Source organism: Echiichthys vipera, assembly GCF_963691815.1.
Source record: "Echiichthys vipera genome assembly, chromosome: 3".
NCBI classification, from domain to species: domain Eukaryota; kingdom Metazoa; phylum Chordata; class Actinopteri; order Perciformes; family Trachinidae; genus Echiichthys; species Echiichthys vipera.
In genome coordinates, this window is record NC_139828.1 from 26,354,603 (window position 1) to 26,370,555 (window position 15,953).

The window sequence follows — 15,953 nt, forward strand, 5'->3', positions numbered from 1 at the left end:
AAATGGGGCTTGGACTCAAGCATGAACTGATTACATTTTGGTGGTCAAAGGTCAAGATCACTGTGTCCTCACAAAACATGTTTTTGGCTATTACTCAAGAATTCCTATGCAAATTATAACAAAATACAATGAATACCTTTTATGAAATCCCTTCAAAGCCTTCACAACATACAGTGTATAATGAGTCTGGACAGACACTGATCGGCCAATTTTGACGATATCAATATTCACTGGGCCTCATAAGAGGTGCAGAATGGTTTTGAATCACATCCAGTTCATCTTGATAAATGAGAATAGCCAATAACTTGAGTGCTTGAGACACAGTATAACATTTTTTTCTTACAAGTGAAGGGCTTAGCTCAAGTATATCTTTTAATAGATGAGTTTACAGACAACACAATGTCAGATTCTACAGTTTGACATTCCTTTATGTTATTACCTTACAGCAGGACAAATGGCATCCGCTTCTTAACACTGTGGCCAATGTCCAGAAGTACCGGTGGCTGAAACACAGTGTTCAAGGTGTCTTTTCTCAGTCTAGCCTTATGGCCACCATAGTGGAGTTTGCACTAAAAGAGGAGCCCCTGGATGTAGAGAAGATGAGGAAGTGTCTTCTCAAACAGGTGATTGTCAACAGAAGATTATCGCTTCATTAAGCAGTCATTGTGACGAAGTAGCAAACAAATAAAGTGACAGCAAGATGACAGTTGTTAACTCTCTTTCATTATAGCTGGAAAGGGCTGAGGTGAGACTCGAGGGCATTGACACCATGTTGAAGTTGGCCTCCAAAAGCTTCCTGCTGCCATCTGTGCAGTATGCAATGCTCTGTGGCTGGCAAAGGGTCATACCAGAAGGGACCAACATTGGGTAAGTCAGCAGTTTTGGATCAATGGTAAAAAAGACATTATGAAATTTTTTGATTGCAGTTATATCTTTATTGGCCATGGTATTGTGATTTTGTGACTCCAAAAACAAAAAAATCTTAATTATGATTTAATAATGATAATCTGTTTTAGCCGCAGTGTTTTTGACAGGTAGTCTGGGAACTAGCCAAATTTGCTGAGCTCATGCTTAAATCGTTTAAGGTGATACATCCAACAAAATATTTTCAGAAACAGATTTTAGTGCACTGTCAAGCTGTAATTTGGCAAATCTTTGACCCGGCTGCCATTTTCTTTTTGCCTGCTGGACCAAGCTATGTCCTTGCATTGCTCTGATTGGTTGTAGGTCTACCCAGTTCTGTCCAGAGGCATTTTGGTCTGCACGATTGATAAGGCTTCCTGGAAATAAAAAATTAACAGAGGTTCCAGACAGGCATTTGCGAATTAGTGGGACAATGCCAGGCTAGCAGTAAGGTATTAAGCCTTCTCTAACATTTTAACTCTTCTTTTCAGAGAGCCCCTGTCTGACTGCCTTAAGGGCGTGGATCTGATCCCTCCTTTCAACCGCATGCTTTTGGAGGTGACCTTTGGCAAGTTGTATTCCTGGGCCATCCAGAATGTTCGGAACATCCTGCTCGAGGCCAGTGCCCGCTTCAAAGAGCTTGGTTAGTGGTGTGGTTTTATGACTGTAGTCACGGTTCATCTTAGAAAACTGAACTGGTACTTGTATAGTTTAATTGTTTAGGTCTGTTGTACACACAAACTAACTTGCCTGTTCTTGTAACCAGGTGTGCAGCCTGTTCCATTGCAGACCATCACCAATGAGAACCCAGCGGGACCAAGTCTTGGCACCATTCCGCAGGCCCGCTTCCTTCTGGCCATGATACACATGCTGTCCCTGAAACATGGATCCAACAGCCTCAGTCTCTTACTAAATTCTGGAATATTGGCTCTCACACAGAGTATACTCAGGCTCATAGGTGAGTACTGTCCAGTTACCTAGAATGGAAGTGGAAGGGCATCTACATCCTTAAGGATGAAGGTGTTTGATGTCTCTTTTATTGTTGTATTTCAGGGCCCAGCACAGACAGCAGTGAGGAGGACCTGAGTTTATGTGCACATGGAGGCTCAGCGACAGTACTGGAGGAGTCTAGAAAGGAGGCTGCCCCCACCCCCCTACCTGCCTCAGGCCCTGAGTTGGCTGCTATGATGAAGATAGGAACCAGGGTTATGAGGGGAGTCGACTGGAAATGGGGAGATCAAGTACGTGAAAACATTTTACAGTTAGTTTGATAGTTGATGGATTACTGCTTTGTAATTACCAAAGTGAAGAAAAGTCTGATGTTTAGTATTTGACCCTGTGCATGCTCTGTCCAGGACGGCCCAGCACCAGGTCTCGGTCGGGTCATTGGGGAGCTGGGAGAAGATGGCTGGATCAGGGTCCAGTGGGATACTAGCAGCACCAACTCCTACAGGATGGGCAAAGAGGGCAAATATGACCTGAAGCTGGCAGAGCCACCACCAATTGTCCAGCCCCCGACTGAGGACTCAGACACAGAGGATGACACTGGTCAGCTCACAATACTGCCACAGTACAAATCACACAGCTACAAGCAAAGTATGAGGTTCAAACAATGACATTTCCAATGTCCTTGTTAATGTCCAATGTCCTCTCTTCATCACAGAAGGTGAGCTGATGGAGAAGAGCAGCCACCCCACAGCTATGATGCTAACAAGCACAGTCAACCTGCTGAAGACACTGTCTCTAACAGCTGGGATCTATGCAGAGGTGTTGCAAACAGATGCTACACGGACCCTCTGTGGGCTACTGAGGATGCTTGTGGAGAGTGGCGCTAATGACAAGTCAGGTAGCTGAACCATCATGTTAATAAAGAGCACTTTATCTTTTTACATGACAAGTTGTTTGCTTTTATCTTATTCTAAATTGACCCATCGTTGTTGTTAGGCTGTCATTCCCACAGGCTGGTCTCTCGGGAGCAGCACAGGAGCTGGTCTACACTGGGCTTCATACGTAGCATCGCTCTCATGCCGCAAATGTGCAGCACGCTCAGCACCTCTGCATGGATTGGCCTGCTCATCCGAATTGTTGAGGGACACCAGTCCTTTAATGCTATTACTTTGCAGAGACAGGTGAGAAAATAATAAAATAGTAATTAATATGATGTGTCAAACATGCTGTTCGAAAAGTATTTTATGAGGAAGATCTTCAGTGAAGTGGACTTGCGTATTGTTTTTATTAATGAGTTCATTTTTATATGCCCAACATTTGTTACTCTTGTGCACCCTGTGTGTTTCCAGATCCTGGCGCTACGTCTCCTGCAGGCTGTCTTACCTTCATGGGACAAGACGGAACGCTCTCACGACATGAAGTTCCTGGTGGAGAAATTGTTTAACTTCTTGGGAAGCCTACTAAGCACCTGCTCCTCAGACCTGCCTCTTCTCAGAGGTACAGTCTTGACTCATACTCAGGCTCTCACTGAAAATATGATTTATTTTTATGTACTGTTAAAATGCTACTTCCCTCTGTGCAGAGGGTTCCCTACGTAGAAGGAAGTCCCGCCCTCAGGCGTCCCTTACAGCCACTCACAGCAGCACACTGGCTGAGGAGATTGTTTCTGTCCTGCGCACTCTGCACTCTCTTGGCCAGTGGAACAGCATGATAAATGATTACATCAACACTCAGCTGAGCTCCATTGGAGATGTTATGGCAGGCTGCCAGTCTGAAGCAGTAAGAATGATTGCAGTATTGTAGATCCAGTTATTGTTTGTGTTAAAATATAAACTCATACTCGTGCTTTTATTCTGGCTGTATTTTCAATTCAATTCAATTCAAATCAGTTCCAACATGGTGATTGGAATTTTCTCCTTTCTATTTCAGTGCTTCCTGGAGGAGTATTTTCCTGATTCTGATGGTCCTAGAGCTGGCCGTCTGATGGCAGTGATGGCAGTCATTGGAGGAATTGATGGGCGCCTCAGGCTAGGAGGCCAAGTAATTCATGAGGAATATGGAGAGGGAACAGTGACTCGCATCACCCCAAAAGGACGCATCACCGTCCAGTTTTATGAGATGAGGACCTGCAGGGTTTGCTTGCTCAGCCATCTCAAGCCGGTACGGATTTGTTTAGATTGCCACACCTGTCCAAAAATTAGTTCTTTTAATATAAGTTCATTAGTACAATAAAATAATTGTTTTCTTTTATTGTGTCATTTCCCTCAGCTGCCTGCAATAACCTTCAGTGTACAGAACCTGCCCTTCTCTGAGCCCATGCTTGCAGTTTGGGCACAGCTGGTCAGCCTGGCTGGAAGCAAACTGGAGAAACAACGCCTGAAGAAGTCTCTCAGTCGAGGGCTTACAGGTACAGAAACCACCAGGATACACAACACAACTACACAAATGTTGTGGTGTTCAGAGAAGAGACTTGCAGATCAGCTCTGATGCCATCTAAATCCACGTGTACTCTTAAATAATAACCTTAGAGACCCGCACCTACATGGAATTTTCACTCCCCCTCTACCAGTCCCTGTATGAGCTTTTCTTCTCTTTTTCTGTTCTTGAAGAGCAGTGGACATCCGATTCACAGAGCAGAACGCTCCATGCGATTGTGCCACTCGGGAGATTAATTGCAGTGCCCGAAGACATTAACTACAATCTGTACATCACTAGTTCAGAGCCTACGGTCTAGTCCAGGGGATTTAATCAAAGCTGTTGTGTTTCCAGCTGACCAGGTAGACATCCATTTGCTGCGGTGCCAGCAGCTAAGGCTGTATATTTTAAAGGCAGGACGGGCCCTGCTCTCACATCAGGACAAACTCAGGCAAATCCTCTCCCAGGGAGCAGTGGTGGACATCGGACCCAACCCCAGTGGTAAGACCTCACCTAGTGAAGTCCTGTGTTTCTGAGCGTTGTAGAAATGCTATGTTTGCCCTGTTTTTCTATGTAGAGCTTGTAGGATTGACTATATCCCCAGTTATAGTTAACCATCTATTGTGTCATTTTGTTTTTGCATGGATTATAGATTCATTGCTATTGCAATGAAAGTGTTCCAGTAAATGGAAAGTACAGACAGTATGTCAGAGCATTCTAATGAGATATAGATTATTATTTGGCCTAATGAAGTTTTTTTTTTTTTTTTTTTTGTAGAGGACACAGTGGTGTCATCTCCTGATGTGGGAGACTTGTCCCCTGAGGGTCCCCTGCCTCCACTGATCCTCCTACAGCAGCTGCTCTCCGCTGCCACTCAGCCCTCCCCCATCAAAGCCATTTTTGACAGGCAAGAGATGGAGGTGAGTCAACAGGGCCCCCTCAGTATCAGCGCTGTAATTTTGCATGCATTAAAGCTGGTGTATTGGGTTTGACCTCAGCAATATCTATGTATCGCTGTATATGTAGGCTGCTGCTCTGGCAGTGTGTCAGTACCTGGCTGTGGAATCTGCCCACCCGTCCTCTCCACTGTTTGAGGAGAGCAGCTCCAGTGAGGCCACCACACCTATCACCATACAACATGTCCGACCTCCCAAACAGAAGAAGCAGAAGACCTCCCCTGTCCCTCCCTTACCCATAGTCCTCCAGCTTATGGAGATGGGGTTCCCACGGAAAAATATCGAGTTTGCCTTGAAGTCTCTGTCTGGAACTACAGGCAGCGCCTCTGGTGTCCCAGGTAATTCTTGTGATACAAACCTGAATTTGTGGATACATTGGAATACTTTGTAGAACTTTAAACCTCTTACTCCAGCATAAACTTTGTAGCTGTCATTGCAGTAGTGTGCTGCTATATTTGTGTCATTCTGTGATAATATTTGAGATCTTTTGGAGAGTAATTGAGCATATACATCAGGTGTTGAGGCTCTGGTGGGCTGGCTGCTGGACCATCCAGACATCCACGTCACTGAGCTGTCAGATGCCGACACTGTGTCGGATGAATACTCTGATGAGGAGGTGCTAGAGGAGCTGGAGGAAGCCGAGCCGACATTCCCTGTGGTACTTTACTTTCTCTTTTCTTACCGCCATAACCCACATAATAATAGGCTGAGTTACTTTTCACACAGCCTATTCAATTCTTGTTGTGACGTCATTGATAACAGCTTTATGTTATATATTATATTACATTAGCCTGCAGGCGCAGTGGTGACTGAAAGCCAGACGTTTAAGAAGAGATCGGATTTCCAAAGCAACGATGATTATGCTGTGTATGTGAGAGAGAACATTCAGGTAAGAGCAGCTGCCTTTTTAAAGATGTTCTGCCTTAATGAAATGTGACACAAGTCTGACAGATGACTGACTTCTCTGCAGGTGGGGATGATGGTAAAGTGCTGCAGAACGTATGAGGAAGTGTATGATGGAGATGTTGGGAAAGTGATCAAGCTGGATAGAGATGGACTTCATGACTTAAATGTGCAGTGTGACTGGCAGCAAAAAGGAGGAACGTACTGGGTCCGCTACATCCACATCGAGCTACTTGGTGAGCTTATGGGGCTCGATTATGACCTAATGCTTGTAATGATAAGGAGAAGTGAGTGCTTCAGTTAAAAAAAACAGCAGCAGGTTTTCTCCTTACCTTTGACATGATCTTTTTTTTCTTTTTCCAGGATTTCCACCACAAAGTTCCCCTTCCCATATAAAGATTGGAGACAAAGTGAGGGTGAAACCCACAGTCACCACACCAAAGTACAAATGGGGCTCAGTCACTCACAGGAGTGTTGGGGTTGTGAAAGGTGAGTTGTTTTCTGTAGCCTTTTAAATTCAGCATCTTCAATTTTTATTCTCTATTATAATCTGAACAAACACCTCAATTAAAGGTGCTGTTGGCCAAATCCACTGTTTTATGTACTAACAGATTTAAATGTTTCTTTGCTTTTTTTTTTTTTTAGCTTTCAGTGCCAATGGAAAGGATGTGATAGTAGACTTCCCTCAGCAGTCCCACTGGACTGGTTTACTGTCTGAAATGGAGCTGGTGCCCAGTGTTCACCCTGGAGTGAGGTATGGATATATATCTATATATATAAATTCCCATTTGAATATTTGCTACTACCACCAAGATGGTTTCTGTCATAGACTGTATACATTATGCACGTAGTCTCTGTGATGTCACCCATAGTTTTCAGAAGGGCCAAAATGTAGCTCAATGTGGGCGGCTCCAACTTTCCCCATCTTGGCAGAGCCTGACCCTAAAGTTGCCGCTTGGTTTCTGCCCAATTAACTATGTATCTCAATATGTTCAAATGTAACTTGTATTGCCTGCAGGTGTGATGGTTGTCAGATGTTCCCTATAAATGGCCCCAGATTCAAATGCAGGAACTGTGACGATTTTGACTTCTGTGAAAACTGCTTCAAGACACGCAAACACAACACCAGGCATTCCTTTGGCAGAATTAACGAGCCCGGTTAGTCACACATTCACCCAGATAATACCTGATGTTTCGAAGTGTGTTCATGTGGGCAACAACAGGTTTACTGTTGTTCATCTCCCCTACAATCAGGCCAGTCTCCAGCGTTCTGCGGCCGCTCAGGGAAACAGCTCAAGAAACACCACAGCAGCCAGCGTGGGATGCTGATTGACGATTGGTCCCGTGCTGTCAAGAGCCTCAATGTGTCATCCTCCGTAAACCAGGCCTCACGCCTCATTGACTGCAGTGATCAGTGTTGGCAGTCCTCCGGATCGCAGGGAAAGGCAGGAGATTGAATTGCATACTCTAATAAGCTGGATGACAGTCTATTTAGTTTGGCTTTATTGAAGCATAATGCTCCACCTGACACGATTTGTCATTCATTCCTCTACAGCACTGGATTCGTCTTGAGCTTTTCCCAGACGTTCTTGTGCACAGACTGAAGATGGTTGTGGATCCAGCGGACAGCAGCTACATGCCCTCACTAGTGGTGGTGTCAGGTAGTTGTTCTTTTTAAATCTACACACACGTATTTTGTTGCCTCTTAGTTTGCATTAATAATCTATTGTTTCCTCTTCAAACAGTTTCTTGTGTATTAACGATATGGTGTTGACATTTTCACATATTTATCATAAATGTTTATTTTCTTAATATACAGGCGGAAGCTCTTTAAACAACTTGATTGAGCTGAAGACAATTAACATCAATCCCACAGACACCACTGTCCTTCTCCTTAGTGACTGTACTGAGGTTGGTTGACTAAGACCTATTAACTGACATTAACTTCTAATCATCATTAATTCCCCTAAAAATGGGTGTTGTAATAGCCTTTATGACGTGCTTCCCCCAGTATCACAGATACATCGAGATCGCCATCAAACAGTGCCGTAGCTCCGGTATAGACTGCAAGATTCACGGGCTGGGCATTGTTGGACGCATCAGAGCAGAGGATGAAGACCTGGCCACAGTCCCTTTCCTAGCATCTGACAACGAAGAAGAGGATGATGACAAAACTGCCACTGGGAGGTATGACAGGCCAAGCATAAATGTTTCAGTGTTGGATTGTCAAATGCTCGAAGGATAATTTGTGGTGTCGTTTTAGATGTTTTTTCTCATCTTTAGCAAGCACAAGAAAATCGTCAGAGTGGTTTCTACTGATGTAGGCCAAACGGTTTGATAAGTGAACCGGTAAATTGAGGATGTAGAGCTTGCGTCCAGTGAGATACCTAATGTATATCCTCACAGGTTCATGGCATCATGTCATTATGAAAGATTACCATGGTTGAGCTCCATTAAGCTTCATTCAGTGTGTTTGGATTATTACTGTAGCCTAATTTATGTTTAATCTATGTTTATTCTAACATGGCTGTGTGGTTATTTTCATTTTCAAACAATCAAGATAAGAACATTAATATAAATATGTGAATTCATATCCACAACCTCTTTTTTTGTCTTTCAGTCTCACTCGGAAGAAGTCATCAGGATTGGAGTCCGCAGCCACCATCAGGACCAAAGTGTTTGTCTGGGGGCTGAATGACAAAGACCAGCTGGGAGGACTCAAGGGTTCTAAGGTGTGGCATGTATATATGACCCAGAATAAGCTAATGGCCAGACTAGCCTGTGGTTTCAATGCCTCAAATCCTGAGTGGTATATTATTCCATATTAAGTTATCTAATTATTACTACGGGTGCAATAACATATCATTTGAATTATTTATAACAAGTATTTGCATGTTACAGCTGGTTATGTTGGAAGACAGTGTAACTATGCAATCTTTGGTTTAGCAGTTTAATCTATAACCATGTTTATCTTTAAGACGATTAGAATGTTTTGCATGTAGAAATGTTGAGTAACTATAACTGTTAATGTCGTGGTGTAAAAAGTACAATATTTCCTTTTTTAAAGTTGAAGCAAAATGCACTAGTAGTACAGTACCAGGGTTCGACGGATACCGATTTTTTTTTTTCATCAGCCTTAGCCGATGGCAGATACGGACTGCTGATTTTCTTAAGCCATATATGAAGCCGATACGACTTTTGCTCCCTCAATTTACATCATAAAAATGACACAATGATGTTCACAAATGTTACGAGTCTCAGTTTTAAAAAAGGAACATTTATTGAACTTAAAAAAGTAAGGTAGAACAAGTAAACAATATTTAACAAATATTGACAACAGGTGAGGTATAACAAGTAAAGGGGTAAGGCTAAAGTCCTCAACGCAGTGGCCCGGTTCGATTCCCACCTGTGGCCCTTTGCTGCATGTCACCTCCTCTCTCCCCCCGTTTCCTTTCACTATCAATTAAAGGCATGAACGGAAATTAAAAAACAAAAATCCATAAATAAATATTAACTTGTTCAGCTTCGCCGGCTGCTTTAGTTTACATGTTGAGTGACTGCAGGTGAAGGCCATTTTCTGATATTGCTGCTTTCACTTGTGAAAAATTATAGGAAGACACACATACATTTCTAAGCCAATCTGACTTCTCAATATCAACAGCTGATGTTACAATGAAATTAAGGGAATATCTGATGTTGGTCACGGTTTGGCGTGCGTGTGTCGCCTTAAGTGCTGCAGGACGATGACAACGCTCAGAGTAGGGAAAGAGGGAGAGAGCTAAAAAACACGCGTCCAAACCTCCAGCTGGGTGGTCACTAAATAAAACTACAACACCACGGAACAACGTCGGCATTACTTAATCCTGTGACCAGTGTTCGTAACGTATGAAAACACAAAGGCAGCAGTTTTATAGACGAATAATTCGTCATTCATGTTTACATTTGGACCCACTAACTTGCTTGGCTATATTTTCAAACAAAACACATACAGAACATGCATTTGGCATTTGTGTTTCCACTTTCAAAGTGAATGTGAATATAATAATCTGTCTGTGAATAATGCTCTAAAAAACTAGCAACGAACGCAGCAGCCTGGATCGGCCAATCACTATACAGTACCATACAATAAAAAAAAATTTATATTACTGTTTTTAATTGTACTTATATTGTCCTCTAGCTTTGCGGTGTGCAGTAGAATGATAATAAAGGCTATTCTATTCTACTTTGGTACTTTCCACCAGTGACCTCAGTGCATCAGATCTGCATCACAAGCCAATGCTATCTGGTGATTTTTGTATCAATCTGTGCTTACTGTTTGATGAGCACATTCTAGGAAATGTCAAACACTTGTATAACTACCAGTGTAGAGAATGTACAGCAGAGCGAAGCACACACGTCCTTGGGGTGAGCCTGCGGGAGAAACTCAGAAGCTGCTGCATTTCTAATCTGTTTTAATTTGTATCCTTCCCAGATCAAGGTGCCCTCCTTCTCTGAAACGCTCTCTGCACTCAATGTGGTACAAGTGGCGGGTGGTTCCAAAAGCCTCTTTGCAGGTGAGTGATGATTTGGATTTTGTGTTCTTGTATCACATGCACATACACGTGTCTAACCATTGTGGCACTGTTGCAGTGACGGTTGAGGGGAAGATTTACGCGTGTGGAGAGGCCACTAATGGCAGGTTAGGCCTGGGTCTGTCCAGTGGAACCATCCCAATCCCCCGTCAGATCACAGCACTCAGTAACTACGTGGTGAAGAAGGTCGCTGTGCATTCTGGGGGCCGCCACGCCATGGCCCTGACTGTGGACGGGAAGGTCTTCTCCTGGGGAGAGGGAGATGACGGCAAGCTGGGACACTTTAGCAGAATGTAGGTGGTCTTGCACAGAGTCGGCTGATATCTTACAGAAACATTTGGTTATATCATTCCTATGCTTTTTTTCAAGTTGCGTATTTTTCTTAAATGGTGAAATAGATCATTCCTAAAACAAAGATATATACATCTCCATGATGCAGTGGTATCGACAACTTTGTTATGATGTGATTAAAGAAAATTATGTTTTTCCATCTTAGGAACTGTGACAAGCCTCGGTTGATTGAGGCGCTGAAGACGAAGCGCATCCGTGACATCGCCTGTGGCAGCTCTCACAGTGCAGCCATCACCTCCAGTGGGGAGCTGTACAGCTGGGGTTTGGGAGAATATGGCCGTCTTGGCCATGGGGACAACACTACTCAGCTGAGGCCTAAACTGGTAAGTCTGTTTCTCCTACCTCACCCAAATAATGAAAAAAATAAAGGTAATGGTTTATCAGAGATAACACAGCACTGCTAATGACATTTTCGAGATGAAGTAATTTTCAGAGCTTATTATTATATTTTGCTGCAATGGACCCATGTATACAATGAAGTGTGTATACTGACCATGTACTCCTCCTTGCTGTGTCATACAGGTAAAAGTGCTTTTGGGACACCGTGTTATCCAGGTGGCTTGTGGGAGCAGGGATGCTCAAACTCTAGCCCTCACTGATGAAGGTATTTCTGTTAATTTACCTTTTATTATTCTTTTAGACCATTAGGAACTCTAGAGATTTATGTTCTGAGCAAGTCCCAGTGTTGTCTATATTTCAGTGTTACACACATATTGGTCAGAGGCCTTGAATGTACACAAAACTAAAACCTAGAAGTTTTCTGGTTTAGATACATGTGTTTCACTTTCTAGTTGGTAATGTATGTTTTAATTTTTGTTAGGGTTGGTGTTCTCCTGGGGTGATGGGGATTTTGGGAAGCTGGGTCGTGGAGGCAGTGAAGGCTGCAACATCCCCCAGAACATAGAGAGGCTGAACGGGCAGGGTGTGTGCCAAATTGAATGTGGCGCACAGTTCTCCTTGGCTCTTACTAAATCTGGAGTTGTGTGGACCTGGTAAGATGTATGAATGAAACAATGACTGCCATGACAATTTATCATGTGTCTTTTTGTTTTCCAATGAGTATTCACTTTGTGTTTCTAAACAGGGGCAAAGGTGACTATTTCCGACTGGGCCATGGCACCGATGTCCATGTGCGTAAGCCCCAGATGGTGGAGGGACTGAGGGGCAAAAAGATTGTCCATGTCGCTGTTGGAGCACTGCACTGTTTGGCTGTTACAGAAACAGGACAGGTTTGTACTGACCTGCACCATCAGAGTATTATCAACCATAGCACATAGTTCAGGCACTCATTTACTGCCATGGCACTGTTCCAAATGTGTGAATTTCTCCTCCTCTCCCTCCTCCTGTGGAACTTTATTTATCGACTTTCATCTACTTTTCCTGGCACCTCTGACCTTTGCTGTTACACAGACAGTTTCACTTCATGTTTTAATATCTTTTTTCAGAACAAATTTAATAATGTTAGCACATCACTTGCTATGATGAGAAACAGCTACTCAATATTTGACCACTTTAAGAAGTTGTTAAAGATTGAGGGCTTGGAGCGATGTCATCACTGTTTCTTGTGTGGCTATTATTTTAAAGGTCCTTCAGCAGTGTATCTAAAAAAATGTGTATCTAAATAAAAAATTACATTGATGATTTCCTATTTTAGAACAGCTTCAAATAACCTTGAAACCTTTTTTTGAAATTTAAGTCAGGTACTTATAGGAGGCTTTGAACTGAACACTGACCAAAATGAAATCATAATGGTGCTGTGTCTCTGTTAGGTGTATGCGTGGGGTGACAATGATCATGGACAGCAGGGGAACGGCACCACCACAGTTAACAGGAAACCCACCCTGGTGCAGGGTCTGGAGGGACAGAAGATCACTCGGGTAGCCTGTGGCTCCTCCCACAGCGTGGCCTGGACCACTGTGGATGTGACCACGCCCTCTGTTCATGAGCCAGTACTTTTCCAGACGGCCAGGGACTCTCTCGGAGCATCCTATTTAGGTAATCCTCCCTTTTCTTGCAGCCTGTAATCACAGCCCCTTACCCAGTCGTTCCTGATGGTTGGGATTGTGATGATGGTTTTAGATGTGAAGCAGCTCTGCAACTGCTCACAAGTGTCTCCCAAACTCATTCAGAGAGCTAATTCATATTTTTAGCAGACTGCATATTGTCCACAAGGGGTAGCTGTACTGTCATTGTCAGACTAGGACTCATATCTATTAAACTGCTTTGGGTGACATTTTGGACTTTTTGTTTTAATAGTTGATGATTGTTGCACCACTTTTTTAGAATTGTATCTTTATTAGGAATGGACAAGTAAGAACACTCGCACAGTAACATTTGATAGAAATCAAAACACATGTCCTTCCAGTTCTATTTGTTTGTTTTGAGTCCAGAAGAAAGAGTGCAGCACCAGACATCCAGGCAAACGAGTCCAAAGAGAGTGTAGTCATGGGTCATGCATCCGGTTACTTCATCCTTTGTATTGACCACCCTGCTCTTATTAAATCTAGTTTCACAGCAGCTGAGATAGAATAACATCAGTAGATATTCATTAACCTCTTCAGGACTGTACTGCTACTTAGCCCGGGATAAACTGAGCCAGATGAGGCACACATGCTCACTTGGAAAAAGCTCTTGTACAACTTAATCCTAGATGAAACAGTGTAAATGAAACTATTTACAGGAACCAGGGGGCCGCCTGCTGCTGCTGTCATAGAAATAATCAACAATAACCAGTCAGAAATTAAGTAAGTAAATTACAAAACAGTAATACCAGTGAAATCAAATAAAGTCTGTTCTTGTGGTGGTTATGAAGGAAATCCAGTTGTTCCAGATTTGGTAGAATTGGTCCTTTTGGATTCTTAATTGATAGGTCAAGTTTTCAGTCCTAAATATCTCAAGAGTTATTCCAATCCAGTCATCCAGGGTAGGCTGAATCGGACTTAAACATCTCCTTGTAACTGCTTTCTTGCTTGCCACCAAAAGTCGTTGCACCACTTTTAATGTTATTTTTTACGTGTGCATGTAAACAACAATTTAAACTGGCATTAAGGTGTTTGCATTTACTTTCATGTTTCTACATTTTCTGCATTTGACTTTGTGGTAATTTCGTATTATTTCTATCCCTCATATGCATATATTACCAATATATTAGATTTGTATTTGTTAAAGCTACAGTGTGGAGCTTTCACATATAAATGAGTATATGTTACTATCAAGCCCTTAAAAGTTCACACAATGCCAGATTAAACTCCAGCGCTGCAGTGTGGTCTGTCTGCTTGAGTTAACATTTTGAATTATAGAAAAAACGCTCTGGGTATTTTCTTTAAACCAATCTTGGGTGGCACAAAGCTCTGGATGCAGTGATGTCCCATGGCAAAAAGGAATAGTGGAGATAGCAGAAGGGGCCCAACATCCAGCGTGTGATCAACATCCAGCGGCTTTTTACAACGTTAAGGATCCCACTGCATGTCGACGGTGTTAATGTAATTACACTCACTGCCAGTCAGAAGAGACAACAGTTCAGCACTCTAGCTTAAAAAATGATAAGGAAATTACTCTAATGATTTTTTTATAGAATGACAAATGGGCAGATCCTTGTCTCTGATTGGCTATTTTTGGTCTGAGCATACATGTGATTAATCATGTGATCACTTGAGAGCTGCTCTTAAAAGTCACTTTCACACTTTGTTGTAAATAGAAGTAAGTATCTTCATAAAACTTTACATTTTACACTCTGAAGGAGTTTACTGCCAAGTCTGCTCTTAAGAGCAATTCTTAGATGTTGTAGGCTTTAGATAGGCCAACTTATGCCAGCTGCCAGTAAAGGACAGCAGAAACATTTTCAGAGCCACACATGTAGTCAGCTATTTAAAATAAAAAACCTTCAGCCGTAACACTCATTGCCTGCACAGTTGCAGAAGCCATTGCTTTCTTTGCCCGTAGATGGTAGACATGAGCCTTCAACATCTGCCTGTCTAGAAGGTTGTTGCAGTTCCTTTACTTATCGAGAGGAGGAGCAGGTTGGACTGGAAGTGCAGGGCTGAATCTGCTGGCACTGCAGCTCTTCAACTGGCTGATAATGGTTGGAGCTGGTTTTAGGGTGCCTCACATCAATGACGGTGTGTGTCATTGTTTTGCTGTTGTACACTGCAGGTGTCCAGTCAGACAGTGACTCATCAGCAGTGAACAACAAGCTGAGCGGGCAGAGCAGCGTGAAGCCTAATCGACCCTCGCTGGCCAAGATTCTCCTCAGTCTGGACGGCAACTTAGCCAAACAGCAGGCTCTGTCACATGTGCTGTCAGCCCTCCAAATCCTCTATGCAAGGTATGTTTGAACTATCCTCTGCTGGTGGGTCATGCAACTGTGACACAACCAGTGATCCCCCTCTCCTTTTTTCAATACTTCTTGCTGTGCTAGACTCTCAGCCCTCAATTAACAAGCAAAACTAACAAGTGATGTAAAATAGATATCTGAAAACAAATCAAACAAGTGTTTGGGAAAAAAGTATTAAAACACTGAATAGTGGAGCAGATAAAAAGGACAAGAAAAAGGAACTGCATTCTCATAAAGATTGGTTACTAATGGAGAAATGAAACAAGACCCATTACGAGATTTAAAGTAGGTACTATCTTCAAGTTGGTTCAATTGTGTATGATTTAGGTGTTTTGGGACATTATTGGCAAAGGAGCAGTTTGAACGTTTAATTTGATGGATAGTCAGAGGATCCTTGGCCGTGAGTACAGTTTCAGGATCACCAGTTAACATCCTAATGGCTGCATTTACAAACTAGAGATGAATGAAGCCCTGCTAAGGCATGAATTCTGAACAGGATGAGATAAAAGTGTGTATGACCTCTAAATAATTGAATCAGCTGTCTGGCACTGGTAATTGTCATTAGTCGGCATT

General features: G+C 42.8%; 1 protein-coding gene across 3 annotated transcripts in view; it reads left to right on the top strand.

Moving 5' to 3' along the window:
- Window positions 1–15,953, top strand: part of herc2 (HECT and RLD domain containing E3 ubiquitin protein ligase 2) — a 48,268-nt gene that overhangs the window by 18,886 nt on the left and 13,429 nt on the right. For all 3 annotated transcript variants that reach the window (XM_083940505.1, XM_083940506.1, XM_083940507.1), the window contains exons 32-65: window positions 447–623; window positions 731–867; window positions 1,395–1,546; window positions 1,670–1,861; window positions 1,957–2,144; window positions 2,259–2,451; window positions 2,567–2,749; window positions 2,848–3,032; window positions 3,201–3,348; window positions 3,434–3,630; window positions 3,781–4,011; window positions 4,120–4,258; window positions 4,621–4,767; window positions 5,044–5,186; window positions 5,293–5,560; window positions 5,738–5,880; window positions 6,013–6,111; window positions 6,193–6,361; window positions 6,489–6,614; window positions 6,771–6,879; window positions 7,144–7,283; window positions 7,380–7,570; window positions 7,681–7,786; window positions 7,945–8,036; window positions 8,137–8,312; window positions 8,746–8,857; window positions 10,597–10,678; window positions 10,755–10,989; window positions 11,193–11,370; window positions 11,570–11,651; window positions 11,868–12,039; window positions 12,132–12,276; window positions 12,817–13,042; window positions 15,200–15,371. In XM_083940505.1, the coding sequence (XP_083796631.1) occupies window positions 447–623; window positions 731–867; window positions 1,395–1,546; window positions 1,670–1,861; window positions 1,957–2,144; window positions 2,259–2,451; window positions 2,567–2,749; window positions 2,848–3,032; window positions 3,201–3,348; window positions 3,434–3,630; window positions 3,781–4,011; window positions 4,120–4,258; window positions 4,621–4,767; window positions 5,044–5,186; window positions 5,293–5,560; window positions 5,738–5,880; window positions 6,013–6,111; window positions 6,193–6,361; window positions 6,489–6,614; window positions 6,771–6,879; window positions 7,144–7,283; window positions 7,380–7,570; window positions 7,681–7,786; window positions 7,945–8,036; window positions 8,137–8,312; window positions 8,746–8,857; window positions 10,597–10,678; window positions 10,755–10,989; window positions 11,193–11,370; window positions 11,570–11,651; window positions 11,868–12,039; window positions 12,132–12,276; window positions 12,817–13,042; window positions 15,200–15,371 (5,435 nt within the window). The remainder of the gene's footprint in view (window positions 1–446; window positions 624–730; window positions 868–1,394; window positions 1,547–1,669; window positions 1,862–1,956; window positions 2,145–2,258; window positions 2,452–2,566; window positions 2,750–2,847; window positions 3,033–3,200; window positions 3,349–3,433; window positions 3,631–3,780; window positions 4,012–4,119; window positions 4,259–4,620; window positions 4,768–5,043; window positions 5,187–5,292; window positions 5,561–5,737; window positions 5,881–6,012; window positions 6,112–6,192; window positions 6,362–6,488; window positions 6,615–6,770; window positions 6,880–7,143; window positions 7,284–7,379; window positions 7,571–7,680; window positions 7,787–7,944; window positions 8,037–8,136; window positions 8,313–8,745; window positions 8,858–10,596; window positions 10,679–10,754; window positions 10,990–11,192; window positions 11,371–11,569; window positions 11,652–11,867; window positions 12,040–12,131; window positions 12,277–12,816; window positions 13,043–15,199; window positions 15,372–15,953) is intronic.